We start from the raw sequence: 22,377 nt of genomic DNA, 5'->3' as shown, positions 1-22,377 counted from the left end.
ATTTATTGGTTTATTCCCTATTTCCAACAAACATGCTCATCTTCCCTGTCCTAAAAAAAAAAAATTCCACTTGATCCTTCCATCCCCATTAATTATTGTCCTGTATCTGTTTGGCCTTTTGAAGCTAAACTTCTTGAAGAAGCCATGAACCATAGGTTCCTTCATTTTTTCATCTCTCACTTTTCTTGTAATCGGATACAATCTGATTTCACATACATAGAGTTACTAATGATTTCCTAACTGCCAAATTTGATGGCCCTTTCTCTGTTTTCTTTTTTTTTTTTCTTATAACATCTCCCCCATCTTCAAAATACATGCAGACAGTCTTCAACACCTACCCCTGCAAAATCTTATGTTCCAAACTTCTCTTCCTCCCTTCCCTAGACAACAAGCAATACAATACAGGTCAAATATGTTCATTTCCTCCAAACACACCTCCAAATCCATCATGCTGCACAAGAAAAACCAGACCAAAAAAATTAAAAAGGGAGGAAAAAAAAACAAAACAAATAAACAACAGTGAAAATATCATATTGTGATCCATATTCAGTCCCTATAGCCCTTTTTCTAGTAGATGGCTCTTTCCAGGTGCAGATGGCTCTTTCCATTACAAGATCATTGGAACTGCCCTGAATCACCTTCCCCCCCCCCCCCCCCCAGGCAACTGGGATTAAGTGACTTGCCCAGGGTCATACAGCTAGGAAATATTAAGTGTCTGAATTCAGATTTGAACTCCTGAATTCAGGGCTGGTGCTCTATTCACTGCACCACCTAGCTGCCCCACCTCTTTGTGGAAAAGAGTCATGTCCATCAGAATTGATCGTTGCATTATTTTGCTGTTGCTGTATACAAGTTCTCTTGGTTCTACTCACTTCACTTAGCATCAGTTCATGTAAGTCTCTCCAGGACACTGAAATCATCCTGCTGGTCATTTCTTATAGAACAATAATATTCCATTACATTCATATACCATAACTTATTCAGCCATTCTCCAACTGATGGGCATCCACTCATCTTCCAGTTACTGGAAAAAAGGGCTATCATAAACATTTTTGTACATGTGGTCCTTTCCCCCCTTTTTATAATCTCTTTGGAATACAGGCCCAGTAGAGACACTGCTGAATCAAATAGTATGCATAGTTTGATAGACCTTTGGGCATAGTTCAAGATTGCTCTCCAGAATGGTTGGATCAGTTCACAGTTCCACCAACAATGCATTAGTGTTCCCACTTCCCCTCCAACATTTATCATTATCTTTTCCTGTCATCTTAGCCAGTCTGAGAGGTATGTAGCAGTCTGTCAGGGTTGTCTTAATTTGCATTTCTCTGATCAATAGTGATTTAGAGCATTTTTTTTTCATGACTAGAAATGGTTTTAATTTCTTCATCTGAAAATTGTCTGTTCATATCCTTTGACCCTTTATCAGTTGGAGAATGTAAGCTCTAATATTTTTTAATAAAGCTTTTTATTTTCAAAACACATGCATAGATTTCAACATTCACCCTTGCAAAACTTTGTGTTCCAAATTTTTTTCTCCCTCCTTTCCCCCCACCCACTACATGTCAAGTAATTTCAATATATGTTAAACATGTGTAATTCTTTTATACATATTTCCACAATTGTCATGCTGCATAAGAAAAATCAGATCAAAAGGGAAAAAAATTAGAAAGAAAACAAAATGCAAGAAAACAATAGCAACAACAAAAAAGTGAAAAAACACTCAGCCTCCACAATTCTCTCTCTGGATGTAGATGTCTCTCTTCACTACAAGTCCATTGGAATTGTGAGCCCAATTTTGCATCTCTTTTCAGACTTCTCAAAGTGGACATCTAGTAGACATCGTAAACTCAATACATCCAAAGTAGAATTCATTATATTTCCCCTAAAATCTTTCTTCTCTTCCATCTGTCCTACTATTGAAGTGGGCAGCATCATCTTCCCAGTCTTTGGGGCTTAAAATCTGGAGTCATCCTAGACTTCTTATGTTTTCCCCCACTTCTGTCCTACCCCCCCAATCCAACCTGTTACCAAGAACTGCTGATTTGACTCCTACAACATTTCTTGAATAAGCCCCTTCTTTCCTCTGTCCCTGATATTACTTTAGAGCAGTATTTAACTCCTGAATTATTGCTATTGCAATAGCCTCCTGATGTATCTGCCTGTCTCAAGTCCCTGTCCACTCTAACCCATCCTCTATTCATAAAGTGATTTTCCTAAAATGCAGATCTGATCCCGTCACCTCACTTACTCAATAAACTCCAGTGGCTCCCTATTTCCAATAATATCAAAAGATTAGTATTCAAAGCTTTTCCTAACTTAGTCCTTTCCTACCTTTCTAATCTTTTTATACCTTATTCACTGACATGTACTCTGATGCAGTGACAAACTCTTTTACCCATAAGACACCTGAACCATAATGTTTCATACCCACCTCTGCAAGGATTATGGGAGGAGGCATCTTTTCACATCTCTTTTTTGGGGGTCAAACTTGTTTTTTGTAATTTTGTAATAATCAGTTTGAGTTTTTGCTTTTTTTCTTTCCCTTTTTGTTGTTGACTTAATATGCTCATCTCTTTAAAAATTTACTTTTTTCATTTAAAAATCCAATAAAAAAATTAAAAATATATATTTTTTTCCATTAAATTTTTTTAAATGTTTATACACCATCCACATTTCCTATCTACCTTCCTACTTGCTTACAGAGAACCATTCTTTACTAGAAAGAATAGAAAAAGGAAAGAAAACACTTTAGCAAAGCTAACCAGCATATCAAAAGTCTTATGTAATATGTAGTATTTAACATCCACATTCTGCCACCTTTGCTAAGGGAACATCTCTTCTTTGGGATCAACCTTTGTCATTATAATTTTGTATCATTCAGTTTCCATTGTTTTATTATTATTCTTTTCTTTAATATTTTAGTCATTGTGTATATTGTTTTCTTGGTTTTGTTTTATTTTGTATCAGCATTTCCTATGCTTCTCCATAGTAATCGTATTAACTATTTTTTATAGTGCTGTAATAAACTTGTGTTTCTAAAGATATTTTGATTTGGGTTCCATATGTAGAAAAGAGGGAATATTTGTATTTGATAATATGTTAGATTCCTTATTAAATTACTCAATCAGCTAATTAGGCTATTATCTGGAATTTCATCTGTGGGAAAAACAAAAGATAGTATCTGACCTCAAAGAGCTTATAATCTAGTGATTGTAATAATGATGAACTGACTTTCATTAAAATCATTAAGTTTGTAATATATTACAATCTATAATTGAGATTAGCCTAAGAAAGTTCTAGTGAACCTTTCCAATCATACATTTTAATGCACTTGTGATTTTGATTTATATCTTTGTAGGACTCTGGGGCCTTGTCAATAATGCAGGAATTTTCTTGCCACATGTTTGCTTTGAGATGATGACCAAGGAGAATCTCACAAAGACATTGAATGTCAACCTGATTGGAGTAATTGAGGTGACACTAAGCATGTTACCAATGATAAGGCAAGCCAGAGGGAGGATTGTCAATATCTCTAGCATCTTGGGGAGACTTGCAACTTCTTTAACAGACTATTGCTCTTCCAAGTTTGGAGTGGAAGCTTTTTCAGACTGTCTGAGGTAAGTATTATTATATTTATATATATATATATATATAATATATATACATATATATATATAATATATAATATATATACATATATATATATATAATATATATATATATATATATGTATATTTATATCCATCCAAACATCCAAGGAAGAAGGAATGGGGTCAGGGATATTGTTTCAATTCCTCAAGTAGATGGGGCCCAGAATTAGGCAATAGCCTTGTGAGTGAAGAAGAGAAAAGGATAAATACCTAAGCAAAGTAGGAGAATAAGGGATAGTTTATCTAACAGATCTTGGAAAAGGGAAAAATTTATGACCAAAGAAGAACTAGAGAACATTATGAAATGCAAAATGGACAACTTTGATTTTTTGAAATTAAAAAATTTTTGCACAAACAAACCCAACACAAACAAGATTTAAAAGGAAGTACAAAACTGGGGAACATTTTTTACAGCCAATGTTTTTGATAAAGGCCTCATTTCCAAAATATATAAAGAACTGTGTCAAATTTGTAAGGATATAAGTCATTCCATGTATACATATATTGTATTTAACTTATACTTTAACATATTTAACATGTATTGGTCAAACTGCCATCTGAGGGAGGGGGTGGGGGGAAGGAAGGGAAAAGTTGAAATAAAAGGTTTTGCAATTGTCAATGCTGAAAAATTACCTATGCATATATCTTATAAATAAAAAGTTATAATAATAAAAAAAGAATATGTCATTCCCCAATTGACAAATGGTGAAAGGATATGAATAGAGAATTTTCAGATGATGAAATTAAAGCCTTCTATAGTCATATTGAAAAAATGCTCTAAATCATTATTGATTAGAAAAATACAAATTAAAATAAGTCTGAGATACCACCTCACTCCTTTCAGATTGGCTAAGAAAATATTGATAAATGTTGGAGGAGATATGGGAAAACTGGGATACTAATGCATTGTTGGTATAGTTGTAAAGTGATCCAGTCATTCTGGAGAACAATCTGTAACTATGTCCAAAGGGCTATAAAACTCTGCATACCCTTTGCAGTGCCACTACTGGGTCAATATCCCATGGAAATCAAAAAGGGAAAGGACTCACATATGCAAAAAACTTTGGAGTAGCTTTTTTTGTAATGGCAAAGAAAACGGAAAATGAGTAGATGCCTATCAATTAAGGAATGGTTGAACAATTTGTGGTATATGATAAACAAAGCTAATTTAGGAATACCTGGAAAGATTTATATGAACTGATGCTGAGTGAAACAAGCAGAACCAAGAATACAATGTACACAGAAACAGCAGGATTGTGCAATGATCTACTATGAAAGACTTGGTTTTTCTCAGCAGTTCAGCAATTCAAGGCAATTCCAATAAACTTTGGATAGAAGATGCCATCTGCATCCAGAGAGAAAACTATGGAGACTGAATATAAATCAACATATGCTACGTTCACTTTTTTCCCTTTTTTCTGTTTTTTTTTTTTTTCTTCTTCCTCTCCTGGTTTTTCCCTTGTGTTCTGATTTCTCTCTCTCTCTCTCTCTCTCTCTCTCTCTCTCTCTCTCTCTCTCTCTCTGTCTCTGTCTCTGTCTCTGTCTCTGTCTCTGTCTCTGTCTCTGTCTCTGTCTCTGTCTCTGTCTCTGTCTCTGTCTTTGTCTCTGTCTCTCTGTCTGTCTCTCTCTTTTTGTTGAGGTAATTGGGGTTAAATGTCTTGCTCAAGGTCACTCAACTAGGAAGTGTTAAGTGTCTGAGACCAGCTTTGAACTCAGGTCTTCCTGACTTCAGGGCTGGTGCTCTATCCACTGTGCCATTTAGCTACCCTGTTCTGATTTTTCTCTTTCATAAAGAAACAGATATTTAAAAAAAATAATGTACATGTATAATCAGAAAAAAATACAGCAGCTAAAAAAAGAAACAACAAGGAGGCTATCTTAAAACAACAACAACAACAACATGGCAAGACCTTAATGAACTGATACAAAATTAAGTGAGAAGAAGCAGGAGATCATTGTGCACAGTAACAGCAATGTAATAATATTCAACTATGAAATTCTTGACTTCTCTGAGTAATATAATGACCTAAGCCATTTCCAAAGGACTCATGATGAAAAAAAAAAAGTTATCCATCTCCATAGAATTGATTAAATCTTACTAAAGGGTAATCTTCTCACTTTCTTAATTTATTTTGCCATATGGCTACTCTGGAAATACATTTTGCATGATTTCACATGTATAATGGATATCATATTGTTTGTCTTCTCAATGGATGTGGGAAATGTGGGAATAATGGAGAGAATTTGGAATTCAGAATCTAAAAGGAATAACAGTAAATTATCTTTTTAAAAATAAAAAGGGAGAAAGGGATATATCTGAGAGATCTTATCAAGGTAGAATTAACAAGACTTGGCAACTGCATAGATATGAAGAGAGAGTGAGAGTGAGGAGTTGAAGATTTCTTCAGGGTTGGGAACCTGGGTGACTAGAAAGATTAAGGTGACCTCAACCAAAGTAGGGAGATTAGGAAGAGGAGAGGATTTAGGAAGAATGATAATTAATTTTGTTTTGGAGGTATTGAATTTTGAGATACCTTTGGGATGTCCCATCCATCTGGAGATCTTCAGTATATCTAGCTGGTGACATGGGCCTGGAATTTAGTCAAATCACCAAGCAATTATTCATTATCTGTTATGTGACAGGAAGAGAAACTAGGAATGGATATATAGCTGTGATTGCGATCTGCAAAGAGATGATAGTTAAAGCCATTAGGGCTGACAAGATTATCAAGAGAGCAAATAGAGAGAGAAGAGAACCTATAACAGAGCCCTGGGAAATAGTGCAAAGGTAAAGAATGTGTATGGTGATGCAGTGAAGGAGACTGAGAAGTGGCCATAATGAGAACCAGAAGAGAGCATTGCTATAAAAACTTAGGAAGGAGAATGTGTCTAGAAATGGGTGCTGGTAATAATACTCAATAGTAGAGAGATATCAAGAAGAATGAAAATTGAAAAAAAGGACAATGGAATTGGCAATTAAGAAAGCATAAGTACTTTTGGAGAAAACAATTTTAGTTGAGTGATGAATCTGAAAGTCAGATTCCAAGTATCTGGGAAGTGAGTAAATGGTGAAAAAGTGGAGGCAATAAGTATAGATAGATTTTTTTAAAAAATCAGTTTCATTTTAAAGGGAAGGGAGGATATAAAACAATAACTTTAGGGAATAGTAAGATCATAAAATTAAAGCAAAATTAAAAGATGCTTGCTCCTTGGAAGGATGTTGGATCCAGTAACTACTGAGAGTGTGAATAAATATCCAAGCCCAGGCAGAAGATATGGTTAGCAAACTCCATTTATTAATCTAAGTGTCAGGGTTTATATATTCTTTAAACTAGTGCTATATTAATACTACCTACTTCCAAGTGGTGCTATATACCTTCCAGGGTTAATGCATAGACCATACTTTGACATTTCAATTCATCTTATCTAGTAATAACAAGATATCTATTATAACAGGGTTGTCAATAACAGAAATTATCAAAAGTGATGTATTTGTCAAAACAGAGTTGTAAATATCAGAAATTATGAATGGCAAGGTATTTGTCAAAACAGAGTTGTAAATGGCATAGTTGTACTGCCTTGTTCCTGACATATGCACTCTCCATCAAGATTATCCTAAATTTATGTAGAGAATGTCTTTCATCCATTGTTAAGGAAATGGTGAGTCAATCCTTAGAGCAGAGTCCCAAGCAATACCTGGACTGGACTTCTCCTGGATCCACTTAATACTGGTCCTCTACAGAAAGATGACTGTGATAAAGCATCTTGTTGACAAATATCCATACAGTCAAAGCTATGCTTTTTCCAGTATATGGTTTGAGAGTTGGACCCTAAGGAAAGCTGAATGCCATAGACTCAATTCTTTCAAAATTTGGTTTTGGAAAAGACTTCTGAGAGTCCCTTGGACAGCAAGAAGATCAAATCAGTCAATACTGAAGGAAATTAATTCAGGCTGTTCCCTGGAAGGGCAAATACTGAAGTGGAAGCTTAAATATTTTGGCTATACAATAAGAAATAGGACTCACTGGAAAAGATCCTGATTTTGGCAAAGAGTGAAAGCAAAAGGAAAAGGGAATGGAAGAGGGTGAGATGGATAGATGGTATTATAGAAACATGATCTTGGCTTGACTTCAAGAGAAAGTGGAGGATACAAGGACCTGGCATACTATGATCTGTGGGGTCATAAAAAGTTGATCACTACTGAACGACTGAACAACAAGATCAGATGCAATTATTTTTAAGAATGAAGGAGATGAAGAAGATATATTGTATTGCATATTTGTAAGCAGAAGGGAAGCAACCAAAGGATAAAAAGAAATGGAAAATTAAGGAGGAAAAGGGAATAATCAAAAAAGCATATTCCTAGAGGAGATAGGACCAAAGATACAAGTATAGGAATGATCCTTAGTAAAGACTACATTTGCCTTTAAGACTGAGGATTCCAAGCATATTTGTAATTGTCCCTAGGGATTGTGGTCAGATTGAAGCATTATGTGTCTTTAGTAGATACAGACATAGTCATATTTCAGTGTTCCGCTCTATCTCTTGGGTCTTGGTATTTTCTTTGGCTGTCCCTCATGCTTGGGATGCTGTCCCTTTTTATCTTTGTCTCTTGGCTTCACAGGAGGAAACTATCAAAACTTCTTCCTGATCAGGATGCCTTTCCATATTCCTCTTAATTCTTGTGCCTTCCCCTTCTTGATTTCTTCCTATATGTGGGTTGTACATAGTTTTTTGCATGCTGTCTTCTCCTCTAGATTGTGAAGGCAGGGACTCCTTGATCCTTATAATCTCAGTGCTTAACACAGTGCCTGGAACATTGTTTCAGTCATTTGGTGGTGTCTGTCTCTACTGAACCCATGGAAAAGTCTATGGGGCTTTCTTGGCAAAGATACTAGAATGCTTTGGCATTTCTTTCTCTGGTGTGTTCCCATTTTACAGATAAGGAATTAAGGTAAGAGATTATCTGGGGTCACACAGCTAACAAACTTCTGAGGTTGGATTTGAACTCAAATCTTCCTGGTGCCCTCTCCACTATACCACCTAGCTGCCCACTTGTGATATAGTAGGGATTTAATAAATACTCAGTTAATGCTCAGTCAGATTGACATTTAAATTTTCTAAAACATTATTCAAGAGAAGGACTGAGAATCGTTCCAAAAGTTGATGCATTTCTTTGTTTCCTTAAGGTGATATTATTTTTTTTTCAATAATTGCTTTTTATTTTCAAAATCCATGCAAAGATAGTTTTCAACATTCATCCTTGCAAAACTTTTTGTTCCAAATTTTTCTCTTTCCTTTTTCCCCATCTCACCCCTAAATAGCAAGTAATCTAATATATGTTAAAATATTCTATACATATTTTCACATTTATTGTGTTGCACAGAAAAATCAGATCAAAAGGGAAAAGAATGTTTAAGAAAAAGGCAGTAAACAACAACAACAAAGGTAAAAATACTCTATTGTGATCTACATCCAGTCCTGACAGTCCTCTTTCTGGATGCAGATGGCTCTCCATCAAAAGTCTATTAAAACTGGCCTGAATCAACTCATTATTGAAAAGCACCAAATCCATCAGAGTCGATCATCATATAATCTTGTTGTATACAATGTTCTACTCACTTAGCATCCATTCATGTATATCTCTACAAGCCTTTCTGAAATCATCCTGCTGATCATTTTTTATACAACAATAATTCATTCACATACCTTATTCAGTCATCCCCAACTGATGGGAATCCACTCAGTTTCTACTTATTGCCACTACAAAAAGGGCTGCTAAATTTTTGCACATGTGGGTAAGATGATATCTTTTTAAGACAAAGGGATGAAAATAATAATAGCACCTATAAAACTTTAAAGTTTATAAAACTCTTTCTTTTTTTCTTTCCTTCCTCCCTCCTTCCCTCCCTCCCTCCCTCCTCCCTTTCTCCCTCTCTTCCCTCCCTCTCTCCCTTCCCTCTCTCCCTTCCCTCCCTCCCTCCCTCCTTCCCTCCCTCCTTCCCTCCCTCCTTCCCTCCCTCCTTCCCTCCCTCCTTCCCTCCCTCCCTTCCTCCCTTCCTCCCTCCCTCCCTTCCTTCCTTCCTTCCTTCCTCCCTCCTTCCCTCCCTCCTTCCCTCCCTCCTTCCCTCCCTCCTTCCCTCCCTCCCTTCCTCCCTTCCTCCCTCCCTCCCTTCCTTCCTTCCTTCCTTCCTCCCTCCCTCCCTCCCTCCCTCCCTCCCTCCCTCCCTCCCTTCCTTCCTTCCTTCCTTCCTTCCTTCCTTCCTTCCTTCCTTCCTTCCTTCCTTCCTTCCTTCCTTCCTTCCTTCCTTCCTTCCTTCCTTCCTTCCTTCCTTCCTTCCTTCCTTCCTTCCTTCCCTTATTCCCTTTCTCCATCCCTCCCTCCCTGTTTTTTCCTCTCTCCTTATCTCCCTCCCTCTGTTCCTTCCTTCCTTCCCTCATCCCCTTATTCCCTTTCTCCATCCCTCCCTCCCTGTTTTTTCCTCTCTCCTTATCTCCCTCCTTCTGTTCCTTCCTTCCTTCCCTCTCAGCTGATTTCATCAATCTAGGGAGCTCCCAAAGTAGAGTTCCCACTGGCAATGCAGATTTGCCATTTCTAGTTTTAGAGAGTTATCTAAGGATAATCAGGCCCAAGGTGATTTTCCTATGATTCAGCTTGTCTAGTATATGTGAGAGGCCAAATGTGGACCCAGGTCTTCTGGACTCCAAAAACAGCTCTTGATTTATTAGTCCATGATACCTTCCATAAAGAAGATACTTAACAAATATTTCTTGAGTGAATTAATCAATACTAAGAGACTTTTAGGGGGAGCTTGTTTTTGGTTATTGGTATGTTTTCTCCCTCATTAGATTGTAAATTTCTTGAAGACAGGGATTTTTTTTTTTTTTTTTTTTGCTTCTTTTTATAATCTCAGTGTCTAGGCACAGTACCTGGAGAACAGTTGGCACTTAGTTCAATCAATAGACTTATACCAACAATTTCAAAACATTATTCAGAATAAATGAATACTTATTGGAGTATTAGTAGCCTCATTTTGCAGATGAAGTATGTCCATACTAGATGGGGTACTAGCCTGATTCCTTGGTCTTAGAAAAGGAGTGATAAGGCGGGACTGCTATAAAAATAGAGTCCATTTATTCCAAGTTCTCTCAGCCTTAAATCCTTATATAACTATATACTACATGCAGGACCAGATAAGCAATTTGCTATTGTATGTAGATGACTCTTTGCCACCTGGTATAACTCTGCTTCAATCTTAACACAGGTTGTCACTTCTCAGGAAGGCCTAGAGCCATTGGGGAGATGGGGAGCTGAACCAGACATTGTTAGCAGGTTCCCTCTGGGCTGAACGGTCTTATATACCTAGAGTTCCCCCTATCTGTGGCCCTCTACATGAAGAAACAGCATTTAAAAGAATTTAAAATACTTAATCAGGAGTCACAAAGCTAGCTGGTAAATTTTGGGGCAGGTATTTGATTTAAATTGTTTACGTTAATCTGCAGTCTGCAGGGATTGGTTTCTGCTTGAATTTGACCCAATTGGTCTAAATAGTCTCTCTCCAGCTCTAGAGCAGTGATCTTTTGAGAGATTTCACAACTTCTTGAATTAATTTGCATTTTCTTTCTAGGAACATTAAACGTGAAGTTGTTTTTAAATCATCCTGTTAACTTGGATCTTTTTCAGGCTTGAAATGAAACATTTTGGAGTGAAAGTCTGCATCATTGAGCCTGGCTATTTCAAAACAAACTTAACAGATGTGCAGAAGTTTATTGAGAATTTTCAAAAGTCGTGGAATGAATCCTCAGTGGAAGTTAAAGAAATCTATGGACAAGAATTCTTTGAGAAAAGTGAGTTTCTCTCTATGAATTGCAATGGTGTATTCTGTGAGGGGGGAAATAAAAGGATGAATTTAGGCATTTACAAGAATGTCTTTGAATAGGAAGGGTTAGCAGGAAATGCTATGCTTGTGTAGACTTAATAGTGATATTTTGAATAACAAATCTTCTGAGAATAAATCTTACTGACACTTAGGTAGTTCTTTATTTTATTTTATTTTATTTTATATTTCTCCACATTTTGTTCCTTAATTTCTCTCTTTTACCCTTATTCCAGACTATTCTTTGTAACATGCCCTCCTAGCAGTTACTATTACCAGTCTGTCCTAGGCCCAACAGAGTACCTTTGACCACTGACCTTTGCAGTGTCAACTCTACCTGGCTTGCCTCCTCTGAGGCCTTCAAAGATCTCTGGCCATGATTTCTTGAATCGTAGTTTAATAACGGATAGCGAGCTCAAGAACAGCCACGTATAAACTTAAAAGCCTTTATTATAACTATTCACATAATGCCCTGGCTTGTTAACTCCTTAGTGAACACCTGATCTGAAGATCCACGTGTTCACTACCAAACTCCTTACCTCTCTCGTCTATCCATCCGCTTGGCCCGGCTACCCCAGGTTAGAGAGCCAGGTTAAAGAGAGCGACTTGCTGCCTGCAGTGGGCTTATAAAGGGCCTGTGAGGTCACACACACACAGCCAATCAAGCGAGAGAGCCATCACCCATTACATAGTTATCTCAATATGGCCAGAATCCCACCCAAAGGGTGGTCCTATACTCACAGAGATAACTTCTGGGGCACTCAAATCTCCTGTTGCACCATGGCCACCCATTTAAAGGACCCTTACAATTCTTCCCTTTTTATTTTATCTTTTTAAAAAAAGCATGTTTTTATTTTTTCTCAATTACATGTAAAAACAATGTCAATATTTATTTATTTATTTTTACTATTTTTTTTTTTTGAGTTCCAATTTACCTCTTATAGCTCTTCTTTTGTTTCTAGTAAATTTATTTATTTTTAATACATATTAGTTTATGAATCATGTTAGGAGAAAAAGATCAGAGTAAAAGAGAAAAACCATGGGAGAGGTTAAAAAAACAAAAAAACAAAAAAAACCAAACAAACAAGTGAACATAGCATGTGTTGATTTATAGTCAATCTCCTTAGTTCTTTTTCTGGATATAGATGGCATTTTCTATCTAAAAGTAAAAAGCTGGGAAAAAATATTTACAGCCAGTATTTCTGATAAAGGTCTCATTTTTAAAACATAAAGAATTGTATCAAATTTATAAGAATATAAGACATTCCTCAATTGATAAATGATCAAAGAATACAGATAATTTCCAGATGATGAAATTAAAGCCATCTTTAGTCATATTAAAAAAATGCTCTAAATCACTATTGACTAGAGAAATACAAATTAAAACAATTCTGATGTACCACTTCACATCTCTCAGATTGGCTAAAATGACAGGAAAAGATAATGATAAATGTTGGAGGGAATGTGGGAAAACTGGGACACTAATACATTGTTGGTAGAGTTGTGAACTGATCCAAACATTCTGGACAACAATTTGTAACTATACCTGATGAGAACTAGGTAAGGAGTACCTATATGAAATGAGGTTTAATTGAGGTCTAGTGGTGGCAGCTAGGTGGCACAGTGGATAGAGCACCAGCCTTGAATTCAGGAGGACCTGAGTTCAAATCTGGTCTCAGATATTTAACACTTCCTAGCTGTGTGACCCTGGGCAAGTCACTTAACCCCAGCCTCAGAAAAAAAAAAAAAAGAGGTCTAGTGGCAGGTTCAGGGTACAGGGAGTCAAATAGAACTCCCTTGCAACCCGTTTGGATTTGGCGCAAAGATACAGAGTTAAATGAGGTCTAGTAATGGCACAAGAGTCCTCTGTAAAGGAATTTACAGACCCGAAAACCTAGATTGATAAAAGAGGTTTATTATGGGGTTTGGAAGTAAAGTTTAGTTAATAAAGTTGAGGGTAGAGATAAAAGGGCACCAAAACTACAGTGGAAAGAAATCCTTGACATGACTGGCGTAAGGATGCCATGTTTGGGATCTCTGCAAAGAGTGGACTCCAGTTTGGCCCTTTTTATAATCTGAAGGGGCTTGTGGGTGGAGTCCCAGGTTGGCTTCTGGCTTGAGTTCCAGCCAGGGTTAGAATTTGCTAGGTGGGAGTTGAGAAACCTGAGCAGATCATTAGCCCAAGTTGGCTCAGATCCAATGGGGGCTGGGAGAGCACGGATATCTCCCGTTGGAATTCAAAAGGGTGCTTTTGACCAGGATTTATAAATCAAAGGTCTTAGCTTCTTCAGCCAAGGAGGGTTGGGAATCAGAAAGGAATCTTAAAGGGACTATAACCCACATCATACCCAAAGGGTATGGCCCAGCAGTGCCATTACTGGGTTTGTATCTTAAGGAAATCTTAATGGAGGAAAAGAGACCCACATGTGCAAAAACGTAGCAATTCTTTTTGTGGTGGCAAAGAATTGGAAAATGAGTAGATGCCCAACAATTGGGAAATGGCTGAACAAGCTGTGGTATATGAAGATAATGGAATATTATTGTCCTATAAAAAATAATGAACAAGCCAATTTTAGAAAGGCTTGGAAAGATTTACATGAAGTGATGCTGAGTGAAACAAGCAGAACCAGGAATACATTGTATACACTAACAGCAAGAATGTGTGATGATCAACTATGAAAGAAATGCTTCTTCTTGGTGGGTCAGTGATTCGAAGCAATACTAATCTTTGAACACTCCCTATCTTGAGAAGGCAAGTACTTTGATATAGATTGTACATGTGCAGTCATATAAAACATATTTCCATGTTTGCTATGTAGCAAAAGAGAATATAGATTTTTTAAAAAAGACCCAAGAAAAATAAAATAATTCTCTTTTTTCCCCTTTTTGATCTGGTTTTTCTTGTGCAGCATGGAAATATGTTTAGAAGAATTGCACATCTTCAACCTATATTGAATTGCTTGCTGTCTAGGAGAGAAGGGAGGTAGAGAGAAAGGGAGAAAAATTTGGAACACAAGATTTTGCAGGAATGAATGTTGAAAATCTTTGTATATATTTTGAAAAACAAAAAGTTATCATTAAAAAAAGAAAAAATAAAGTTAAAAAGTATGCTTCAATCTGCACTCATACTCATCAGTTCTTTTTCTGGAAATTAAAAAAATATTTTGAATTCGTGGAATAAAACAAGCATTTTTAAAATATGGTATAGTAAAAAAGAAAATTGCACATGAAACTGCAAACCCATTATGTACAACTTGCTATTCCTTCTAAATATACAAGAAATTGTCATGTAAATTTCTTTTCTTTTTTTTTTTTTCCTACCCTGCCCTGGAAAAAGCCACCATTAGACAAAAATAGGTATATTCTTTCTCTGGCCACAGATAGTGTTTCTCTTCATATGTCCTTTATTTTTAATTTTTCTATTTATAATAGTCAAAATGACTTAGTTACTCAAAGTTGTCTTAAAAACAATATTGATTGTTTTTACATTATATACATATATATACATTATATACAATATACACATTATACATATATATATATGCCCTCCAACTATTCACATACTCTATATCTATCATATCTATATCATATCATACACATATCTATATCTATCCTCCAACTATATACGTACTCCAACTATACACATGGTCCAGCCAAATTAGTTTGAAAATGGAGTAGATTGGAAGAAGTTCTATTCCTTTTGGTTCTAGCTTTATAATATTGTCTGAAGAAAGGGGAAGGTCACAGTCCTTTTTAAAAATAATTTAATAGTTTTTTTTAATAATTAGATTTAAAAATAGTTTTCAATTTTGTAAGATTTTGAATTCCAAATTTTTCTCTCTTCCTCCTTTCCTTCCTCCCCCCCAAGATAGCAAGCAATCTGATATAGGTTATACAAGTAAAATCATGTTAAACATATTTTCAAATTAGTCATATTGTGAAAGAACAAAGGGAAAAACCACAAGAAAGAAAAAAAATAATAATAAATAGCATGGTTCATTCTGTATTCAGACTTCCCAGCTTTTTCTTTGGATGTGGATTGCATTTTCCCTTTACAATTATTTTGGAATTTTCTTGGATCATTGTAATGCCGAAAAGAGTCTATCGTAGTTGATCATCACACAATGTTGCTGTTAGTAAGTACAACTGTTCTCTTGGATTCAGCTCATTTCATTCAGCACCAATTAATGTTTTTCCAGGTTTTTCTGAAATCTGCCTTCTTATCATTTCTTACAGCACAACAGCCACTTGTTCAGCTATTCCCCAACTAATAAGCATCCCCTCAATCTCCAATTCTTTAAGGCTACAGTTCTTTTAAAAAAAATTTTAAATATTTTTTTCTTTTTAAAAAAATTTACTTTATTTCCCCCCCTTTCATCTCCCCTACTTCCCCCAAGCAAATTATAGTTAAGCACTTATATATGTTATATCCATATAAATAGACATACATACATATACATAGACACACATATACATACCCCTTTCCCCCCACATATACCTACACATTCACATGCATACATATACACATCCATAAAGTAACATGTATATATGTATACATATACACACACATGCATCCTCCCACATGGAAACATGTATCCAAAATAATATCAGTATGGTTGATATATAATGTAGATAGATTTATCTCTTAATTTAATTTTTAAGTTTGACTTATCTCTTCTTTTAAGGCTACATTTCTAAGGCTCACATACATGAGGAAACTGAAGCCTGGGAAAGTTCAGTTTAAGTTTTTCAGATTAAAAGTAGGAAAGTAAGAATTTAAATCCATTTCTCCAAAGGTTTTGTGCCGTTAGCGGATTTAGAGGATAATCATTATTGTCTCTGTTGTATCTATCAAGGAATGATTTATAGTTTTAACTCTTTCATAGTAGATATCTTATTGGTAGAAAGCCTTTAAGACAGCCTTATGTTTTGTGAATCAAATATTTTGTTCTAGTGAACAAACTATAAAGCCGAGGATTTTTTGAACATATTCTCTTCATTAATAATAGTGATATGGTTATATTGAGATGGGGATAGGAGAAAGAAGAATTTCTAAGTGGTGATTGTCCTAAGTAGTGTTTATTTTATTTTTTAATTAAAATTTTTTAAAAGCTTTTTATTTTCAAAACACATTGTTTTCAACATTTGCCCTTGCCAAACCTTGTGTTCCAAATTTTTTCTTCCTCCCTTCACCCCTAACCCTCTCTGCTAGAGGGCAAGCCATCCAATATATGTTATTAAACATGTACCATTCTTCTGTAAGTATTTCCATAATTATCACACTGCACAAGAAAAATCAGATCAAAAAGGGGAAAAATGAGAAAGAAAGCAAAATACAAGCAAACAACAAAAAGGGTGAAAATACTATGTTGGAGCCATACTCAGTCCCCACAGTCCTCTCTCTGGGTGCAGATTGCTTTCTCTATTACAAGAACATCGGAACTGGCCTGAATCCAGTGGTTTTTATTTTAAATAAACTTGATCACATAAATTTTTTAATGTACAAAATTAACCAAATAAGGCAGGAATTTTAATATCTTTGATCTCATGGGCAGGAGCTGACTGTTGGCCTTGACTGATCAAATATGATATTGCAGTCCAGAACAGAGAAGGAAAGGAGTAAAGTTTTGGGAGCTATAATTATGGAGGCTAGTGGTAACAAACTCAGAAACAGAGATCATTAAACTGTACATAAAAATTCCTCTGGACCACCTATTGATAGTTTTAAAATGTAGCTTTATGTTTTATTGTATTTCTATTTATTTTATTAAATATTTCCTAATAACATTTTAATTTAATTTTGTGTCACTTGGGAATTGAGGGCCTTATGCTGGGCTGGAACACTTCTGCTCTAGGTATAAGAGACTACTCTGGGTGATAAGAGTAGAACTGGTAATCAGGATAGGATTATCAGGATATCTCAGAATCAGGAACATGCCATAAAGGAAATGTGAACTGTTAAATTGGGACTTAAACTCTCAGCAAAGACTCATAGCATTTAAAATGAGATAGGATCCATTTAGATCAACTCTTCCATTTTACAGATGAGGCAATCAAGACCCTCAAGAAATTAAATGTCCAGTGCTACACAGGTAGCAGTGATAGGATTTGAACCCAGATTCCTTGACCAAAGATCTAATGTTCTTCCTATTACATCACAAAGCCTCTCTTAACTTCCTTTTGTGCCAATCTCTAGCATACCAAGTTTGGCTACCTTTTCATACTCCAAGTTTTCATTTTGTTTCATTAACATTTTTTTTTTGGGGGGGAAACATATCTTTGATTTGAAAGTCAATAAGAAAAAAGTTTATTTTGTTAGGATACTCAGGGTCTTGCTATTTATAATTCTCAGCTGGGTAATAGAAAGAATGCTGGATCTAGAGTTAGGAAGATTTGAATTGACACCCTCCCTCAGACTCTTACTAGGTGTGTAGCTACAGACAAGTCACTTAATCTTACAACTTCATTTTCCTCATCTTTAAAATGGGACTAATGATAGCATTTACCTTATATGATTGTTGTGAGAATTAAGATAGCATTCGCAAAACACATTGCAAACCCTAAAATGCATTGTATAAATGCTAGATATTTTAGTAATAAAAACCTATTATATTATCACAATAATTACTGTAACTGAAAGATATGTTATTGATTATATTTTAATTTATGAAAGGAAAGCTGCCCATATTTCAAGGTTTAAGTTGCAGTCATTTTGAAGAAGTTGAGTCAGTTTTCATCGAATGCTGAATGAATAGTGTGATTATCCATAAATTTGTCCAAAAGCATCAGATATTTGGATTTGTATGAGCCTCTCAGTGGGTTTACATTTGGATTTTTGTAAACTTGTGCTACTGGATTTTAGACTGAAAAAGTGAGGAACAAAAAGGCTAAACACTTTTTCTTTTTGCTTACAGATCTCAGACTTATCAAAAACTCACTGAAGTGTTGCACTAGAAACTTGAACCTGGTCACTGATTGTATGGAACATGCTCTGACATGCTCTTACCCCCGATATAGATATTCAGCCGGCTGGGATGCTCAATTTTTTCATATTCCTATGTCATATTTGCCTACAAGACTGTTAGATTATTTGTTGTCTAGCAAGTTTCAGAAACCTGCACATGCTATCTAAAGGTGTATTGGAAAGCTGATTTGTGAAGGAATTGGACATTATGAAATTTGATAATGATATTTCTGTAGCTTTTTAAAAGAAATTTATTCTTTGTAAGGTTTCTATTCCTTTGTGAAGGAGATGCTAAATGCCTTGTTAATCTGGAATCATCAGGGAATGAAGCATTCCACATAAGTAAAATTTCCAGGAAACTGAAATTTTCCCTTTTATGCACCAAAACAACAAGATTTAAAAATCAAAATCTTCCCAAAATGTAGGAAATATTTATCTGCTTTAATAAACAAAGCAGGTTGAGTCAGGCAGATCCACATTCAAATCTAGCCTCATATACTTACTAGCTGTGTGAATCCAGGCAAGTCACAACCTCTGTCTCTCTCAGTTTTCTCATCTCTAAAAGGGAGATAATAATAGCACCTATCTCCCAGGGCTTTTGTGAAGATCAAACTAGAGCATATTTATAAACACTTTGCAAACCTTAACATGCTCTCTGGAGGGCCTCAGGATCGGAGTCAGGATCAGTCAAAGTCCTTGGTCTTTAAGAGGAGAAGTGAAGGAGGCAGACAAGCTGACATGTAAATCATTAAAGATGGATCCTGGGCTCTGGAGTCTGGAACCTGAAGTCTTCCTTCCTGCTTGTGCCATTGCAGAGAGACTTTGACCTTCTTCCTTAACCCTCTAACCCTTGCCTAAAATTATTTCATATTCAGCAAATGACAATCATCACATCACCATATCATCTAAGTATATGTTTTTAGAACCATTATCTCACATTGATAGGTACTTAGCCTTAAGTATTCTGCTGTCTTAGATTCAAGTACACCTTTTCAGAGTTCTAGCCCTCTACACTTTATAAATACTATTATGAAAATAATCATTTTTTATAAACTTACATTTTAAACTTTATAAATCTTATTATGAAAATAATCATTAGTGTATACTTTTGTTGAACATGATCCTTTTCTTAATGACTCTGTGTCATCCTTACATATATTATTATATAAATTCCATGTGGTATATTATAGAACAATTCTGGGGCTGTTTGCCCCTACAGTAAATGGCCCTAGATTTCTATGGTTTCACTAATTATGTTTCTATCATCTTTTCAGTGTATCTAATGCTAATTAATTAACATCTGTTGATTAGAATCTAAGACAAATGAAAAATTTTAGTTACAAGTTAATAAAAGCTGTTTAGTCAGTAAATCTGATTTTAAAGATAATTCTTAGTTAATTTGTAACCTGGATTAGAATCGTAGTATATATTTTGCCTCTTTTGTGGAATAAAATGTATGGACATCTTAGAAGCCCTTGTTATTTACTTATCAATCTAAGTTTTGATAGTTGAGATGACTAGAAATCTTAGTTAATGGATAAATGGGGTATTTGGCTAGAAAATCTACCTAATGCTGAAATGTAATTATGTAATTTTGGAAAAAAATAAATATCTTGGATTGTGATAAGTTGATGAGTTGAATTGATGGATTAAAATGAGTAAAATCAAGTTAAAATTGTTATAGAAGCCAGACCTAGGGAGATAGCTAAAAAGTGATAATCAAGAAACCAGAAAAAGAGCCCATATTTAGAGAGTTGATAGAGACCAATATAAATTACTAGTTAGCAACCAGATAGATGGTCAAACATCAAATAAGATACAGAATACAAAGATTCAAGCAAGGTTTCAAGTCTGGTTTGTTTCTGCCTGCCTGAGAAGGAGAAAAATACCATTTTATTTCATTATGCTGCCATTTAGCTTCTCAATTCCCTAAGAACACTCTATCCTGAGGCTGAACCTTTAGAAATGTTGATAACTTTCCACAATTCATTAACAAACTCCCACCAGGTCAACCCCACTTTATTTAAGTTATTTTAAACCTCCAGATGTTATTCTTTAAACTCTATTCTCTATTCCTTACAGCCTGCTACCCTGTTCGTATCTTCTTCACTTCAGTCCCTTTAATGTTTCACTTTAAAGCCACCAGTAACTTCAATAGTGTTCTTTGGAATGTCTGCTCCATAGTACCAAACTTGTTTTCATCTTAAATCTTTCCTTTACTACTCCTTCCATCTTTTGACTGTCACTGTGACTTGGCTCCCTACTGATAAGAGCTTCTTTGGCCATCTTGTCTAGCACTGCTTGCACTTTCTCCCTTTCCTTCCAACTTATGGGTCAAGTTGGGACATTTGGAATACTCTTTGCTCTTTATTGCCTTTTCTAAGCTTTTCCTACTATCATCATTCAACTTCTTTGAGTCTCACTCAATTCATATTCATTACCCAATAAAAAAAAATTTTTTTTTTTTTTATCAGCCTCTAAGTCATTCTCCTTCTTTTCTCAATGAGTTCAGTGCCTGGCTTATAATTTTTTTCTCCTCCACAACTCTAGCTTTTGTGCTAGGGAACTTCAACATACTTATTATTACTTCCACAAATATTCCAACTTCAGTTTTTCAATTTACTCATTTCCCATGGCCTATTCCTTCATCCCACCTTAGCAACATTTAAAGATGAAAATTTTTGGGTCAGCTAGGTGACGCAGTGGATAGAGCACCAGCCTTGAATTCAGGAGTTCAAATCTGAACTCAGACACTTAACACTTCCTAGCTCTGTGAACCTGGGCAAGTCACTTAACCCCAGCCTCAGAAAAAAACAAAACAAAACAATAAAGATGAAAATTTTTGATTACCCACAAATTTTCTTCTTCCATGTTCATGAACTCTGAAATTCCCTTCTTCAATCACAATCTATTTTCATTCAACCTCTCCCTCTGTCTTGCAGTTCTTCATCCCCAGTGTGACTTCTAATCCTTGGATACCTCAGTTATTTCTTAGTCTACCATTCTTGCTCCAACTACATTTGGTAGGCCAGTGTAATTCTATACCACCTTTTGTCCTATGTTTTTCCTTTCTTTTGTGGCAGTTTTCTTGAGAAGGTCATATCCAATGGATATTTCCATTTCCTTTCCTCACTCTCTCTTCTTAACTTTCTACTGTTTGGCTTTCAAATAGAGTCAAATAGAGCTCCCCTGCAACTCCTTTGGATTTGGCACAAGGATACAGAGTTAGTGGCAGGTCTAGTAGCAGTGCAAGAGTCCCCTGTAAAAGAATTTACAGATCCGAAAACTTAGATTGATAAAAGAGGTTTATTATGGGGTTTGGAAGTAAAATCTAGTTAGTAAAGTAGAAGGTAGTGATAAAGGGGCACTGGAACTAGGGTTCCAATGGGCAGAGATCCTGGGCATGCCAAGAGTAAGGCTGCCATGTTTGGGACCTCTGCAAAGAGAGGACTCCAGCTTGGCTCTTTTATAGCTTTAGCTTTTATAGCTAAAGGGTTCTGTGAGTGAAGTCCCAGATTGGCTCCTGGTTGGGTTTCAAGGGCTAGAATTTGCTAGGTGGGGGTTGGGAAACCTGAGCATATCATTAGAATGGCGACTGGGACAGTCCAAGTTGGTTCAGATCCAATGGGAGCTGGGAGAGCTGGATATCTCCTATTGGAATTCAAAAGGGTGCTTTTGACCAGGATTTGTAAATCAAAAGTCCTAGCTTCTTCAGCTAGGAGGGGTTGGGAATCAGAAAGGAATAAATCAATCTAAAAGGACTAGTTTTAAAGGGATCACAACCCACATCACTCCCAATAACCTGGGTCCAAAACTTGGATACTTTCCTTGACTCTTTACTCCCTCTTACGCACATGTCTAAATCTATCATTAAGACATGTCAATT

At 35.8% G+C, this 22,377-nt stretch overlaps 1 protein-coding gene across 17 annotated transcripts in view; it reads left to right on the top strand.

Annotated features, from left to right (window-relative positions):
- Positions 1 to 22,377, top strand: part of LOC141544140 (17-beta-hydroxysteroid dehydrogenase type 6-like) — a 54,383-nt gene that overhangs the window by 13,983 nt on the left and 18,023 nt on the right. For 16 of the 17 annotated variants that reach the window (XM_074269957.1, XM_074269948.1, XM_074269947.1 and 13 more), the window contains 3 exons: positions 3,359 to 3,617; positions 11,335 to 11,498; positions 18,442 to 20,115. In XM_074269957.1, coding sequence (XP_074126058.1) covers positions 3,359 to 3,617; positions 11,335 to 11,498; positions 18,442 to 18,659 — 641 coding nt within the window. In that variant the 3' untranslated portion in view covers positions 18,660 to 20,115. Of the gene's footprint in view, positions 1 to 3,358; positions 3,618 to 11,334; positions 11,499 to 18,441; positions 20,116 to 22,377 lie in introns of those variants that run through there. The other variant, XM_074269961.1, reaches the window with a different exon arrangement.

Source organism: Sminthopsis crassicaudata, chromosome 5, assembly GCF_048593235.1.
Source record: "Sminthopsis crassicaudata isolate SCR6 chromosome 5, ASM4859323v1, whole genome shotgun sequence".
NCBI lineage: Eukaryota > Metazoa > Chordata > Mammalia > Dasyuromorphia > Dasyuridae > Sminthopsis > Sminthopsis crassicaudata.
This window is presented reverse-complemented; position numbering and strand designations above follow the sequence as displayed.